The sequence below is a fragment of the Mchenga conophoros genome, linkage group LG14, assembly GCF_057382185.1.
Source record: "Mchenga conophoros isolate Kocher_MC1m ecotype Shallow Benthic linkage group LG14, M_conophoros_male_GT1.1, whole genome shotgun sequence".
NCBI lineage: Eukaryota > Metazoa > Chordata > Actinopteri > Cichliformes > Cichlidae > Mchenga > Mchenga conophoros.
In genome coordinates, this window is record NC_140539.1 from 1,127,154 (window position 1) to 1,143,694 (window position 16,541).

Below are 16,541 nucleotides of genomic sequence, written 5' to 3' on the forward strand. Positions count from 1 at the left end.
CAGATTTCCATATCTGATGTTCACTCTCCATCAAAGCAGCCGGCGCATCATTAGTTCTAATCTCAGTGCCAGCCTACATCAGATAATGGCTCAGCTGACATCCTTCCACAAACCCAATTGTCAAATATCACAAATTTGACCTGCTTTAGCCTGGCCTCTGCAAACTGCTTTGCAACCCACCTGCACCTTTTCCTAAAACACGCTGTCAAAAACAACTGGAAATACAGGAAATCTGTGGGCCCCTGTGGCCGAAACCGAAAGATTTTAAAATTCTGACATTATTCTCGCCACAATGTAACTGATCAAAATAATACTGACAACGTCTATCAGCTTAGGACCTGTGAACACCTTAAGTTTGTCATGTCACTGACCTCCACCAGCAGGGTGCGGATCACGGTGTCAGTTCGACCCACGTCGGGGACTGTGGCCACCTCGTTGCCACACAGCGCCTCGGTCTTCAGGGCCTCAGCGCTGACCTTCAGATTGACCTTACCTGTGAGCAAACACACACACGGCGTCACTGTGGAACGCCTGTATCGATTATTGCTCCCTTCCCCCGCCGTACTGTCGTGTTCTGTGTACAGAGGCAAAACCGCCTCCCATCTGCTTCTCAAGCCAACTCATTATCCCCACTGTGTTTTCCTTCCTCCCCGTTTCCCATCGCATTCGCCCTCATTAATCCCCATTTGTTGCCTTATTATAGCACACGGCTTGTCTCCCACCCCCACCTTCCTTCCATCACAGCCCACAATCCTTCACATGGAGGACAAGTACAGATCGCCCCTTAAGGGAGAGGTTTCTGACTGTTTCGTCAGAGATACTACCTGACTTGTTAGTACAAGTGATTGTCAGCATTCCTCTAAGGGGGAGTTAGAGGAGCGCAATTTGACATTCATCAGAGCCTCATCTCCATCCCTGCTGATGGAGGCTGATATAAATCCTCTGCTTTCAGGACAGGCAGAGCTCCAACAACAGCCGCCCGTCTTCGCTTCCAGCAATGAAGATGCAACAGCCCTCAGTGCCCTCAATACGGATTAATTACCCCGTTGTGTCTCATTTTTCACTCAAAGCATGAGATTGTGTCGGACGAAAGAAACAACATCAGTATTTCATTTTAAAAGCCAAGAAAATTGCATTGTACAGTTAGAGAATTGCCTCTGGTAACGAGGAGCTGGGGAGAGCGGAGCTGTGAGCGGCTGACACCGTGTGACAGTCTTCAAACAGCCGATTAGACCAAAATCAATAAAAGAAAATAAAGTTTTGTTCACTTCTTTTTTCTGGTTTGAATCTGACATGTCCTGTTTAAGCTAAAACTGGTTTAACGGAGACAAAGACACTCAAAGTTGTTTACATTTTCCCTTTAAAGGTGGGAAAACGCCACACAGCATGTGACGCGTAGCGACCGCCTTCCATTTGAATTTCTCCTATAAAACAGAACATGGTTAAAGACGGGAATAAAAGTAAACCAGAAAAATAAAAACTACAGTTTTAAGAAACGAAATGAGGTTAATTTGAATTTAGTGGTAAGAACACACCCCATGGGCGGGGTCATGTTTACCACGCTGTAGCATCCATGCTTCTTTTAACAGCAGTCCATACACATCTGGGAACATCTGCACTTGTGGGAGAGGAATGTTTTCCCAATCTTTTCCCGCACAGGATTGTAGTTGGATTTTTTGGTTCATTCAACAGTCCAGACTCTTCTACTGTTAAGCCACGCTGCTGTAAAGGCTACACTACACGGTTTAGCATCGTCTTCTGAAATATGGATGCAGCTCTAAAAACTTTTATACTGGTGCTTTTCCTGATGTGGAGGCCGACAGTGCACCTCCATACCATCAGAGCTGCAGGGTGTGGAGCTGGTGGTCCCTGCCTTCTGTAGTCCAGAGGACACAGCATTCCCGTTTCCCCAAAAAATCGAAAGCTAATTTTAAACTTTAATAATAATAATAATAATAATAATAATAATAATAATAATAATAGGATGCCACACAAGTATGCTGCTCCCATTGATTTTAGTAAAATGGTCCGTTTGCACTAAAAACACCTAAAATGTTCAAACTGTGTTCTGCTGTTGTGGATTTATGAGATTTGCAAATCACTGCATTCTGTTTTGGTTTCATCTGCAGAACTGTATGAATAGACCACTCTGTATATTCCAGTTCATTACGGCCTGCTTTGGTGATGGATTTGTGCATCTTTTCAGTTAGTTCCCTCTTTTACCTCCATGCCTGCAAATCTCCACATAATGAAAGATGGCTCCTGGTCCGTTTAGTGAGATATTACAATATTCTGCATATAAAGGCCCAGACTGCTGTGAGATGATTGCATGTTTGTATATTAAACAGGTTCATTATCATCCTGCTGACACTCACTTTACATCTGTCGAACGCTGGGGCTCTTTTCTCAGTCACATTAATGGGGATTTAATTCAATTCAATGTTATTTACACAGCACCAAATCACAACAACAGTCGCCACAAGGTGCTTTATATTGTAAGGTCGACCCTACAATAATACATACAGAGAAAAACCCAACAATCATATGACCCCCTATGAGCAGCACTTTGGCGACAGTGGGAAGGAAAAACTCCCTTTTAACAGGAAGAAACCTCCAGCAGAACCAGGCTCAGGGAGGGGCGGGGCCATCTGCTGTGATTGGTTGGGGAGAGAGATTGAATATCATCTTTAACCCAGTCGACTGCACTTTGTGTTGATGTGAAACTACACGTCTGCCGGACCCCAACTCCTTCTTGGGCCCGGACGAATGGTCTGGCCTGGGTGAACTCTCTGTTGCCCTGTCTAACTTCATTGTCTTCGGACTCTATCTGCAGCATCGGAACATTCCTGCTGTACTTTTGATCTGGAATGACTAACCGGTGGTTTGTTGTTGTTTAATGTTTGTTTCTTTTCTCTGTGCTTGGATGTTGAATTTGGTTTCTTTGTCTTGTGTGATTTGATGTAATTTTGAACTTAAAATCTTATAAATAAACATTAAAAAAGAAAAATAAAGAAATAAAGGCCCAGTAAGGAATCCCTTTGTAAGGAATTCAGATGTAGAGGATCATTTGATACCAACAAGAAATATTTCTAGGAACTGTTGAAACATGAAGATCTGCTGCTTGCAATTCTTCCATTTTTCATTTGTTTACATTGGTGGCATACTGAAAATCCACACATGGCTCAAGGTAGATCTGGTGTGAAACTAAACAAATATATTTACAAATCAAACAGAACTGAGTCATGATTATCAACCATAAAAACCAAAACAGGTCCTGCTATGGACCGGCTATCTATCACAAGTTTATGAGGCTCCTGAACTGGATAATAGTGATGGGTCGTTTGCGAACGAAATGGCTCTTAGAGCCGGCTCTTTGACGTGAACGACGCGAGCCGTCACGTGGGGTTTTTTTTTTTCTTTCTCTCTCTCTTGCTCTTCCGCTTCAGTCCACACGAGCCTTGTGCTTTACGCTGAGCAGAGGGGGGAGGGGCGGTAGTTACTCAGTAGCACAGGAACAGAGCAGGAGGGAGAGAGAGAGAGAGCAGGGACAACAACATAAGAAAGGTATAGTAATCATCTACAACTATTTTCAGTAGCAGATGATAAAGGATTCAGAAAGTTTATTCATGCAGGCCCATATGACAGAGAATATGCATCTTCTTTTTGTTTTCATATTATAATTTATATTTAATTGTGTTGTGGTTTGCAGTGTTTTGTGTTGTTTCATTTTAAATTTGTTTAAAAAGAAAAAGCTGAAAATTTAAATAGTTAAAAGTTAAAATGTGAATAGTTGGTTTTTGTATTATATGATTTATTTATTACATTTTATGTGGCGTGAATAAATAAAAGTATATTTACGGTGGCCCCCAGAGACAAAGCACATACAAACTTCAAATCACGTACAAAAGACAACAGAAGTGCTCCAGGATGCTAGGGCGCAGTGTTGAGCTTTTGTTACCTACTGGCTACACAAGCCAGCAAGTACCAACGACCGGATTTGGTGTGTGGTAGTAACAGGTAAATGAACTTTTTTTTCAAATTATTTGAAAATTAATGAGTGCCTGTGTATAAATACACAAACAACACACACATGCTTTCAATTGTGTAATTTAAGTGATCTAGTAGCTCTGCTTTGAAGTTCAGTTCATGCTAGAAATGTGTTTTGGAGTTTGTACGTGCTTTGTCTCTAGGGGTCACCGCATATATTTATATATAAACATATATAAATAAAACCACTTTTTTTACGTTAGTAATTCCTTTTGTGCATAATTTTATATTATTGTTATTAATAATTTAATTAAAGCAACAAAACAACCTGAAGAGCCGGTTCGGAGCCGAAAGAGCCGGCTCTTTTTAGTGAGCCGAACCGAAAGAGCCGGATCTCTAAAAAGAGCCGGAAATCCCATCACTACTGGATAATAAGCACTTAAGAAAAAGGGAAGAATGGAATACCTAGGGTAGTCGGAGTTACAATCCACGAGAAGGTCCTGCTCTCCTCTCCACAAAGACACACGCTGTAAATGCAGCCATCACAGTTTCTGAAGGTGTGCTGGTCAGAGGCAGCCAGTGTTACCTGAACCTACAGCCAGAAACCAAACACAGAACACACGAATGCAACAAACTGGTGCAGTAACGCGTCACACTGAGGACTGATTAAATATGTGCTCGTGAGATCGTCTGTTCTCCCAGCCATCATTTTGGGTTGCAGCTTTCTTCAGAACCACTCATCCACACAGCACGAGTTAGTGACGCATTTGTCACACAAAACAAAAACTACAAAGTAATAAGTCTTGATGCATGCTCAATCATCCAGGTAAGTAAATCCCCAAAAGTTGATTTTGTTACACTGAAAACGCTACATCGGATGCAAAGTATCCATCCATCCATTCACTTCCGCTTCTCCTTTTCAGGGGCGCTGGAGCCTATCCCAGCTGTCATAGGGCGAGAGGCGGGGTACACCCTGGACAGGTCGCCAGTCTGTCGCAGGGCCAACACACAGGGACAGACAACCATTCACACTCACATTCACTCCCACATTTACACCTAGTGGCAATTTGGATTATCCAATTAACCTATCCCCACAAGCTGCATGTCTTTGGACGGTGGGAGGAAGCCGGAGTACCCAGAGGGAACCCACGCAAACACGGGGAGAACATGCAAACTCCACTGATGGTGGAATTGAACTCAGGACCTTCTTGCTGTGCGGCAACAGTGCTAACCACCGTGCCCGGATGCAAAGTAATACAATGAAATTTCAAAAAGAAAACAAAAACATATCCAAGCATTTTCACAAATGTTTTCCACAATCTGACAGGTGTCGTCTTACTTGTGGATGCCCTTAAGTACAAAGGATCTGTAAGAAGCAGATGTGGTTGTTTTTTTTACCATAATGCACTTTGAGAGATAATTGAAGACGGTGGCTTTGAGGGTGAACACCTCTCCTCGGATGACAGAGTATGGCAAGGTGAGACTGACAAAGAACGGCTGGAACACAGTAAGTCCGGTGTTGGGAGCCACACCAAAGCCCACAGAGGATACGCAGAATGCTCCGGCTGCCCATTTAGTGATGGTGTCAGGGGTCGTCTTCTCCATGCTCACCAACCCACTATCTCTGTTTGAACAGACAGCCAGACGTGACATTTAAAGTTCAGGTACTATGGCATTTTCCCCCAAATACACTGATCAAGCAGAGCATTGTGACCACCTGCCTACTACGAAGCAGCCCTGACGTGTCGAGGCCTGGACTCCACCAGACCCCTGAAGGTGTGCTGTGGTATTTGGCACCAAGTCAGCAACAGATCATTTAATCCTGCAAGTTGTGAGGCATGGCCTCCACAGATCAGACTTGTCCAGCACGTCCCACATGGGGGGCTATCCTTCTGACAGAGGCCATCAGGGATTACAGTTTCCATCAAAGGGTGTACATGGTCTGCAACAATGCTTAAGTAGGTGCTACATGTCAAAGTAACATTCACAGGGATGGTAGGGCCCAAGGTTTCCCAGTGGAAACCTGCCGGCTTGCCTTCTACCCATCGTGCATCCTAGTGCCAGATGTTCCCCAGATAAGAGACCTGGGCATCCACGTGACGTAAGACGTGATTTCTCACACCCGGCCACCTTTCATTGCTCCGTGGTTCAGCTCTGATGATGGAACACAGGGCCGGTCTTTATTCCCCACGTGCATCAATGGGTCTCTGTGACCGTGTCGCTGGTTCACCACTGCTCCTTCCTTGGACCACTTTTGATAGATAGCGACCTCACAGACTGGGAACACCGCACAAAATGCTCACTTGCTCCTTAATATATCCCACCCACTAACAGGTGCCATGATGAAGAGATAATCAGTGTTATTCACTCCACCTGTCAGTGGTCACAATGTTATGCCTGATGAGTCTATATTTATATATACTTACACTGATGAATTCAAGTGTCTACTCAAATTCATTTGAATTTCATACACGATAAGCTGTGTTTTGACTTTAAGATGTGGAACATAAGGGAAAGCAGCAGCCTCTGTTCAGTAAATATCACTGACATAAGCGTTTGTCATTAATATCTGCTAACGAATACAACTAATTCTGTTATTTGGACTGCAATGAGCATCCATGTTATTCACATTTGATTACCTAAAAACAGTTTCAGTGTCATAAAAAAATACAGTGCTGTGATTCTTTTCATAAGATATGTTAATCTTACCCCACAGTAACGAGGTCCCAGATCCAGGTCTCAGGGAAGAACGTTCTGATAGTCTCCTTTTTGCTGTCCACTTTAGACATCTGCGTGGTAAGTATAGGTTCAGGCATCATGTTGAAGGCCAAGGGGATCGGTGAGTCCAGCCCTGAGAGCATTTAAATGGGGAGGGAAAAATGGGGAGGCTTTGTTTCCTTCCTTATTTTTTTTTTAAATAAACCAAAAGTTATAATAATTGTGTTACTTCCAAATGCTTGCTCGAAAATCCAGGTAAGGAAACCCCAGAAAGTTGAGTCTGTACATTTAGACGCAGCATTTTTAGTGGGAGAAACTTTTTAGCATCCCAGGAGTGACTTGGATAATGATGGAAATGTTAAATCTACTGGAAATGCGGCATCCTGATGTACAGAATAAACTTTCTGGGGAAACCACTGAGCTCATTTCAGCTTCCTGCACTTAATACATAACAACAGCTCGGAAAAACTACAAAGAAATTGGAAAAAGGGATAAAAGGTACACTTAGTGTTTTATGCATTCAGCTAATATTTCTCCACTAATTAAAAATGTACTTTTCTAACAATTAACAAATTCTTGGATTTAAAAACACACAAAAAAAATCTTACACTCTCTCAAAAAACAACTAAAGCTATGCTAAGCTAGACTTTCCAAAATGGGCTTTCAGCTTAATATATAGATGCCAACTGAAGTCAATACCGGGATAGGCTGTACTTTCTAATACCATCACCACCAAATGGTAAAGTCAGTGTAGCATCCCAACTGCCCTGAGCGCAGCAGAGGAACAGGAAATGCTAATAGGGAGGAAAAGGAAATAAAGATAATAATGTGGAAGGACAGGTATGGCGGTGAATGTGAAAGAAAACAATGGAAGCATCTGGAAAGTGACCCATATTTACCATCAGCATAAAGTCCCTGAACTAAGTTATTTTCTTTCCTCATTTATAAAGAAAATAACTGATAACCTCCCCTCCATGAATTGTTACCTTGGAGGGGTTTGTGTGTCCAGGGATCCCAGGGGCCATGTTGTCAGGAGGCTTTTGTGTAAATGTCAACTTGGTCCTGGTCTGGTGGCTAGGCTTAGTCCATGAGGCCCGGACGGCACAGCCCGAAAAAGGGACCATCCTCCTGTAGGCCCACCACCTACATGAGGCGAGGTAGGGGTTGGGTGCAATGTGTGTCAGGCAGCAGCCAGGCCCTAGCAGACTGATCCCCGACTTCTAAAACTAGTGATCGGGACATAGAATGTCACCTCCCTGGTGGCCTCAGCTCAACCACGGCTTGTGCTCTGGAACCAGTCTCCTGGAGAGGGGCTGGACTCCATCTCAGTCTGGAGTTGCCACCTAGACGTATAGTGAGGGTGCGCTGGGAACACCTGGTCCACGAGATCTTCAACTCACACTTCCAGCAGAGCTTCAACAGCATTCCAAGGGAGACTGTGGAAATTGAGTCCGAAATAACTATGTTCAGCACCTCCATTGCTAAAGCCGCTGCACTGAGCCACGGCCGCAAGGTGGTTGGTGCCTGTCGTGATGGAAACCCCGAACCAAATGGTGGACACCAGAGGTGAAGGGAGCCACCAGGCTGAAGGAGGAGTCCTATCGGGCTTGGTTAGCCCGTGGGACTTCAGAAGCAGGTAATAAGTATCAGCAGTAAGTACCAACACTGGCTGAAGCAAAAACTTGGGTGTGGGTGGAGTTTGGAGAGGCCATGGATAAAGACTTTCGGACTGCCTTTCAGACTGAGATTCTGCCAAATTGTCAGGTGACTTAGGAGGGGAAAGCGGTGCTCTACCTGCACTGTGTATAGTGAGGGTGAAGCGCTGCTGACTTCGACTGAGAACAATGTCAGGATGTGGAAGGAATAATTCAAGGACCTCCCTAATCCCACTGGCACATCATCTGCGGAGGAAGCAGGGTGGGGGGACGAGAGGGGCGACTCTTATATCTCTGGGGGTGAGGTCACTAAGGCAGTTAAACAACTCCTTGGCTGGCCCCTCGGGTGGATAAGGTTTTGCCCTGAGTTCCTGAAGGCTCTGAAGGCCCTCCGTAAAGCTAGAACATCTTACTATTCATCACTGATTGAAGAAAATACCCAGGTTTCTCTTCAGCTCTGTAGCCAGGCTGACAAACAGTCAGAGCTCTGTTGAGCCAACCATCCCTTTAACGTTAACTAGTAATGACTTCATGAATTTCCTAAATAAAATTTTAACCATTAGTGAAAAAAATACTCGTAATCATCTCACAGATATGGCATTATGTACAGCTACTTTCAGTACCATTGTTATTTATTTAGAGTCCTTTTCTCCAGATAAAGCCTTCTGTGTTATGTAATGTTTCTATCTCTAATAATTAGCTATCTACTACAGGTCTTTAAGCTGTAATTAAATAAAATTGAATTAAACCATTAAATAAACCACTACTTGAAAAGCCAGCTGTCTTAGCTAATTATACGCAGATCTCCAACCTTGCTTTTTATCTCAAAACTTCTTGAAAATTCTTGAATAATTCTTGAAAGAAGAAATTCAGAGGTGGGCACCTCTCAATTTTAAATACATGTAGGCATTGAGGGTTTTCAGGAGGGGCCGTGCCGTTACCTATTGCTCTCTGGCAGGAAGCACCATGCCCTCCCGTGTTTTAAATGCACTTTAGAACAGCACGCAGCAACACCTCATATGAGTGGGCGGAGGGAGGTATGGGGTCTTCACACACCCCCATTCTCTGTTAGCCATTGGGGCGGGGGGCTGGGAGGAGGAGTTGGCCGTCTGGTTGGGGTCTGGGATGCGGGGCCTTCGGGGACGGTCTGCCTGTCTCCACCCCAGGGAAAAGGGTAGCATCTCCTGGGTTACACTGCTATGGAGATGACACCCAGCTCTATCTGTCCATGATGCCAGATAACACAGTTAAACTGCAGGAATGTCTTAAAGACATATAGACCTGGATGACCTCTAATTTTCTGCTTCTAAATTCAGCTAAAACTTTATTGTATTTGACCCTAAAAATCTTAGAAATATGGTATCTAACTTTCTCTGGATGGCTTTACCTTAGCCTCCAGTAACATTATGAGGAACCCTTGAGTCATTTTCAGTCAGGAGCGGAGGCCACCTCTGGGGACGAGTGGGATGACTCTTCTATCTCTGGGGGAGAATTCACTGAGGCCGTTAAACAGCTCTTTGGTGGCAGGCCGCCTGGGGTGGATGAGGTTTGAGTTCCTGAAGGCTCTGGACGTTTTAGGACTGTCTTGTTCGACATGTCTCTATAATGTTGCGTGGAGATCAGGGGCCTACCTCTGGAATGGCAATGGTGGTTCTCATCTTCAAGGAGGATGGATGTGTTCCAACTACAAGGGAATCACACTCCTCAGCCTCCCTGGGAAAGTCTATGCCAGGGTGCTGGAAAGGAGAGTCCATTCGTTAGTCAAATCTCGGACACAGGAAGAAATATGCGGTTTTCGTCCTGGTGGTGGAACACTGGACCAGCTCTTTACCCACTCGACAATACTTGAATGGGAGTTTGCCCAACCAGTCTACATGCAATTTGTGGACTTGGAAAAGGCATTCGACCGTGTCCCTCGGAGTGTCCTGTGGGAGCTGCTCCGGGACTATGGGGTGTCTGGCCCATTGCTACGGGTCATTCAATCCTTATACAACCGTTGCAGGAGCTTTGTCCGCATAGCCAGCGATAAGTCAGACTTGTTTCTGGTGCGTGATGGGCTCCACCAGGGCTGCCCTTTGTCACAGATTCTGTTCATAAATTTTATAGACAGAATCTCTAAGTGTAGCCAAGTGGTGGAAGGCTTTCACTTATGTGGTCTCAGAATCTCATCTTTGCTTTTTGCAGATGATGTGGTTCTGTTGGCTTCATCGGGTGATGGCCTCCAGCTCGCACTGGAACAGTTCGCAACCAAATGTGAAGTGGTGGGAATGAGAATCAGCACCTCCAAATCTGAAGTCATGGTCCTCACCCGGAAAAGGGTGGAGTGCCCACTCTGGGTCAGGGATAAGTTCCTGCCCCAGGTGGAGAAGTTCAAGTATCTCGGGGTCTTGTTCACAACTGATGGAAGAAGAGAGCGGGAGATTGACAGATGATGCTGTGTAGTGATGCAGAAGGATACCGTGAGGAGTTTGTCCATCTGGGAGGAGCTCACAGTACAGCTGCTGCTCCTCCATACTGAAAGAAGCCAGTTGAGGTGGTTTGGGCATCTGACAAGGATGCCTCCTGGGCACCTCCTGGGCTAGGTGTTCCGGGCATGTCCCATCAGAAGGAGGCAGACCCAGGACATGCCGGACGGATTATACTTCTTGGCTGGCCTGGGAACACCAGCCTCCTCCAGCTTGCCGAGGGGACAAGCTGAAAGGAGGCGGGGGAGAGAGAGGTCTAGGCTTCTCTGCTTAGGCTGCCATCCCCTTGACCCAGCCCCGTATAAGGGGAAGAAGATGAATTGATGGATGGATAACTGATAACCTCGTTACTGAAACTAGACAAGCTACCCACCCTTAGAGAGGGAAAAGAGTAAACAGTAAGTAAACAGGATTCTGAGTTCATCCAATTCTCAAGAGAAGACAGCAACAAGGACAATTTCATGGTTGGATACAGGAGTCTAAGTTGTATCACAACCACTTTTGCACATTTTTCAGGATATCAGTGTCAGTTTGAACCCTTTTTTGGCAGAGTTGAGACCACATATGTGGAGGCAGAGAAATCGAGGCGAGGGAGCCGGAGCAACATGTAGCTATACGTCTGAGGTAACTTTTTGCCAAATGCAGTGGTCTGATTGGTCAGATCTGTTTATTCGCATGTGAAAACTTGGAAAAATAATTCAGTTTGAAAAAAATAAATACCACAAATTCATCCAGTGAAATTATGTGGTGGGTTTGAACGGCTGTATTAAGGATATCCGAGTCCAGAAAAAAAATTTCAGGATATATTTTCATGGATTTTACGCATCCGGTGTGATATGAGTGACTATGAGTGTAAAATAGGGCTGTGCACAAATAGCCAACTAATTCTCACTGCTGTCACTAGGTGATACCAGACTTATTAATCATTTAACCTGATTGTTACAATTTAAATTGATGCCCACGCCGGTAAATTACTGTGTCCTAAATGTTGTGTAGCCATCTGCCTTTAGATGACACATTGTTGTCGAGATGCACCATAGATTAAATCTGTTAATCTATGGTAAGAATTTGATAAATGATTTTTAAATGCCTTTGTTATTATTTTTTGACATTTTCCATTAAACATTTCTCAAATCTAACTGATTACCTGAGTGTTTTTTAGTTTTACACTAGTCAGTTAGTCTATTTTTTTTTTCCTTATTTAGCTGACAGGAATAGTAATAGTTTAAATGCTAATGTTAGCCTTGTAGCAATGGTAAATGGCCTGCATTTGTATAGCGCTTTACTTAGTCCCTAAGGACCCCAAAGCGCTTTACACTACATTCAGTCATCCACCCATTCACACACACATTCACACACTGGTGATGGCAGCTACATTGTAGCCACAGCCACCCTGGGGCGCACTGACAGAGGCGAGGCTGCCGGACACTGGCGCCACCGGGCCCTCTGACCACCACCAGTAGGCAAACATGGGGTTAGCATCTTGGCCAAGGATATCTGGCATGCAGTCAGGAGGCAGCCTGGGATCGAACCACCGACCTTCTGGTTAGTGGCTGACCTGCTCTGCCACCTGAGCTACAGCCACCCCTTTATAAGCCATTGCTTCCTTTATAAGCAATGGCTTATGAAGGAAGCCAAATGTTTAAAGTTACTGGTATTGCTAACATGTTTGCCAATTTTTTGCTGATGCATTCCACAAAACATACTTACAGACATAAAACTGCTGTGGCTGTACTGCCTGTAACTCCTAGCTTCATATCTAGCCATCTCATTCTATCTAGGAAACTGCTATATTAGGGATCTCAGACCATAGACCATGTTAGTAAAGTAAGGAGCTTTGAAGACATGAACAGTATAACTGATTGAGTTTGATTAGTCAGACTGCATTTGTCATACTCAGACAAAGAACAGAACCCATTAAAGAAAGCAAGCCAGAAATGGTGGCGATTCCATTTAAATGTTCATTTTCTATTTTATCTAGGGATTGAGAGTAACGAAGTTTCTATTCTCTGTATGTCCTGTACATGTGGCAGAATTGACAATAAAGTTGACTTTGACTTTGACTTTGAAAAGAAGAGATTCACTTACTATTTTTGCAAGTGTAAATAAATCTTACAGTTACACAAGTTGTAAAAACAACAGTTCTTCCTAAGGTTGTATCAATGGGCATTGGAGTCAACAGAGAATAGCAGTGACCTACTATCTTCTACACTGAAATAGAAGCTCAGTTCGTCGCAGTTGTAAGGTTTCTTCACATCAGAGTTCGTCATAATTTTGAGTCCAATTTCCTAGAAGTGGAGAAAGAGAAAAACAAGTCATAGTAAAACAATAGATTGTTTCTTGTTTTTTGCTGTCATAAGTAGTAAACAAAATAAAACAACATTGGCATAACAACTATGCTATTTGTTTATTTATTTTTAAATACAAGGACAAAGACACAAAAGAGGATTTGGAGATAGATGGAGAGAAACCGAAACAGGTAAAGAAGGAAGAAGAGTGGCAAATTGACAAAAAAAAACAACCCCAAAGAACAAAAACTGTACAGTTGGAAAGAAGGATGCGGTACAGCTAAATGATACCAAACTTTGGTTCGAAGAGTGTGAAAGACCTGCAGAGAAAAAAAAGATATCTAGATATAGATCATATGAATATCTAGATAGACATATAGATAGATATGACATTACTTCCGGTGCAAACATCCTGGCGCCCCTCCAGGCAGACGTGTTTGCTTGCTCCACTCTCAGATGCCAACTTGTTGTTTGTTTTTTGTTCTTTTTGCACTGGATAAGTGCTGTGCACTCTTAACCATAGCTGGACTGGCCATCGGGCATACCGGGCATTTGCCCGGTGGGCCGCTGGCGATTTTTTGTTTTTATGGGCCGATCAATTTTTTTTTTGGAAGTGTGTAAATAATGAAAGGTGTTGGATTGGCCAATTGGTCATGATCGACTCTGGGCTGGACCAATTACAGCCGAGGAGGTCGGATGCACCCTCCCCCTTGTTTAGCAATCTTATAGACGAACTAAAGAAAATGGAGAACAAAAAAAGGAAAGGAGGTGCAGAAAAAATTAGGGCCAAAAAGAAACAAGCCCTTCAGGCAGACGCTGCCAAATGTGTAAAAATAACTGAATTGTTTGGCGGTAGCTATGGCACAGCTTCCACAGATTTAGCAACATCAGCAAGTGGTGGAGGCCAGCAGGTGGATGAGGGAAAGGGGAGGCAAGAGGAGGAGAGACCCGCTTATTTTATGCTTAAGGTTAGTTTCTCAAACTCCTCAAAATCTCAAAAAGGCAGATTTATCATCAAAAGTGGAGAAGTCTGTGACAGAGGAGACAGAAGAGCAGCAGAGAGAGATGGAGAGATGACTTTATGTCATCCATGAGGGATGCATTTGACATATGTTTCACATATTATAGCCCAACAAGTTACTCATAGCAATTTAAATACCAGCAATCACTTTTTGGCACAACACCGGCTATTGCAGTTAATAATACAACAGCTTCTTGCCATTTTTTGTGTTTCTTTTTATAGCTGTGTAACTGAGTTCAATTGAAAGCCTGCATGCGCTAGTACCTCTTGCCACAAGTTCCCAGAATCCTTTGCGGTTTTCCCCTGAATGACATCACATTTTTGGTGGGGCGGTCTCTAGTCAAAATGCCCGGGCCGATTTTTTGTCCCAGTCCAGCCCTGCTGTTAACATATCCGAGACAGGCACTACTGGACATCGGTAACTCACACAATCGTCCGGACTTTAACCTTCCACCGGACTTGAGGGGGGGATTCCATGTGTTCACTGGAGTTTTTAATCCTAAAAGGTCACCCTTACTATCTGCAGCGGGAGCTCTCAGCTGTGTTTTTGGCCACTGTTTACATCCAGCTGCAAGCTGACTCCACGGCAGCGCTCGGCCAACTCCATGATGTCATCAGCGCATTAGAGACAACTCATTTAGATGCTGTTTTTATCGTCACCGGTGACTTTAATAAGTGCAACTTACGGACTGTACTCCCAAAATACCACCAACACGTGGCCATTCCTACCCTTGACAAGAACACCCTGGATCATGTTTACAGTAACATATGTGGTGCATATAGGGCTGCACCACGCCCCTACTTTGGACAGTCTGACCACATCTCTTTGTTCATGTACCCAGCTTACAGGCAGAAGCTGAAACAAAGAACCCCGTCATCAAACCTGTTAAACTGTTGACCCCAGAGACTGAGAGGATCCTACAGGACTGTTTGCTCAAACAGACTGGGATGTGTTTCAAACTGCAGCCACCAAGGAGAACTGCTCTGTCAACATACAGGACTATGCTGAATATGTGACTGGGTGCGTCAGCGCCTGTGTTGACAATATTGTGCCCACCACACACGTCAGGAAGTCCCCCCCAAACAGAAGCCCTGGATCAACAGTCAGGTACGACACATGCGTACTCAGTCTCTCGCATTTAGATCAGGGAATGAGACGGAGTACAAAGCTGCGAAGTAGGGACTGAAGAAAGCCATTACAGCGGCTAAGAGGCAGTACAGAGAGAAGCTGGATGGCTTCTACTCTTCTGCTGACCTCAGGCGGATGTGGCGAGGGCCGCCATCAACACCATCAGCTCTGCAGGCGGTCTACGGAATGACCTCAATGGACTTTACACCCACTTCGAGACCTCTCCAGACCTCACAGACCTTCACCCAACGCCTCCCCATAGACCAGTTGCACTCACTCCAATCATTACAAAGTGCTTTAAGGGAGTGGTGTAACATCCCAGACACTCTGGATCTCCACGTCAGACCCCATCACTGCCGCTCTTCACTGTTCCCTCTCCCATCTGGAAAACAAAGACTCATACATCAGGGTACTTTTTGTTGATTACAGCTCCGCCTTCAATACGGTCATCCCACACAAACTCACTCACAAGCTGGCAACACTCGGCCCGAGTCGGTCAGGATCAGCAACAGGACCAGCATTATTACAAACACTGGCGTTCCACAGGGTTGTGTCCTCAGTCCCATCCTCTACACCCTGTACGTCTCCAATAGGGATAACACCATACTGAAGTTTGCGGACGATACTGCAGCGATTGGTGTGGAGAGGGCGAGCAGCTTTAGATACCTGGGCGTCTACATCAGTGAGGACCTCACCTGGACACGGCAACACTACTGCTATGGACCGCAAACGCCTGCAGAGAGTGATAATAACTGCAAAGATCACCAGGACCCCGCTGCCCTCTCTGCAGAGCATCTACCATCACAGAGTCCAGAGGAGAGCTGCCTCCATCCTCAAAGACCCCACACACTTCCAACACGGACCGGTTACACTTCTGCCCTCAGGGCGGAGGTTCAGAAGTGTGAAATCCAGAACATCTCGACTCAACAACTCCTTCTTCCCCACTGCTATCAGACTCCTGAACCGCTGACCTATTCTAACAGTAATAATCATTTTTGCACATCTCACATATCAAACCAGCATATTAAGCTCATAGTTCTTTTGCACACAAATCTATTTAATACTTCAATTTTTTGTCTCCATTTTTTTATTCATACTATTTGTATTTATCTGTTCTAGTTCTATTTGTACATATTATCCGGCATCCATGTGTGGACAGCAGAGAAAGAATTTCATCGTACAGAGAAATGCAGAGACTGTTACTGCCTACATCAACAAGTGTATTGAGGATGTAACAGTCACGAAAACCATAACTGTCCGGGCCAATCAAAAACCATG

The 16,541-nt window shown here is 44.4% G+C and overlaps 1 protein-coding gene across 1 annotated transcript in view; it reads right to left on the reverse strand.

Moving 5' to 3' along the window:
* Positions 1-16,541, reverse strand: part of a2m1 (alpha-2-macroglobulin 1) — a 70,079-nt gene that overhangs the window by 34,047 nt on the left and 19,491 nt on the right. Inside the window, exons 17-21 of the mRNA XM_085244662.1 lie at positions 13,026-13,113; positions 6,697-6,838; positions 5,386-5,611; positions 4,453-4,579; positions 372-493 (exon numbers count right to left, since the gene is read on the reverse strand). Of these exons, the coding sequence (XP_085100788.1) occupies positions 372-493; positions 4,453-4,579; positions 5,386-5,611; positions 6,697-6,838; positions 13,026-13,113 (705 nt within the window). The remainder of the gene's footprint in view (positions 1-371; positions 494-4,452; positions 4,580-5,385; positions 5,612-6,696; positions 6,839-13,025; positions 13,114-16,541) is intronic.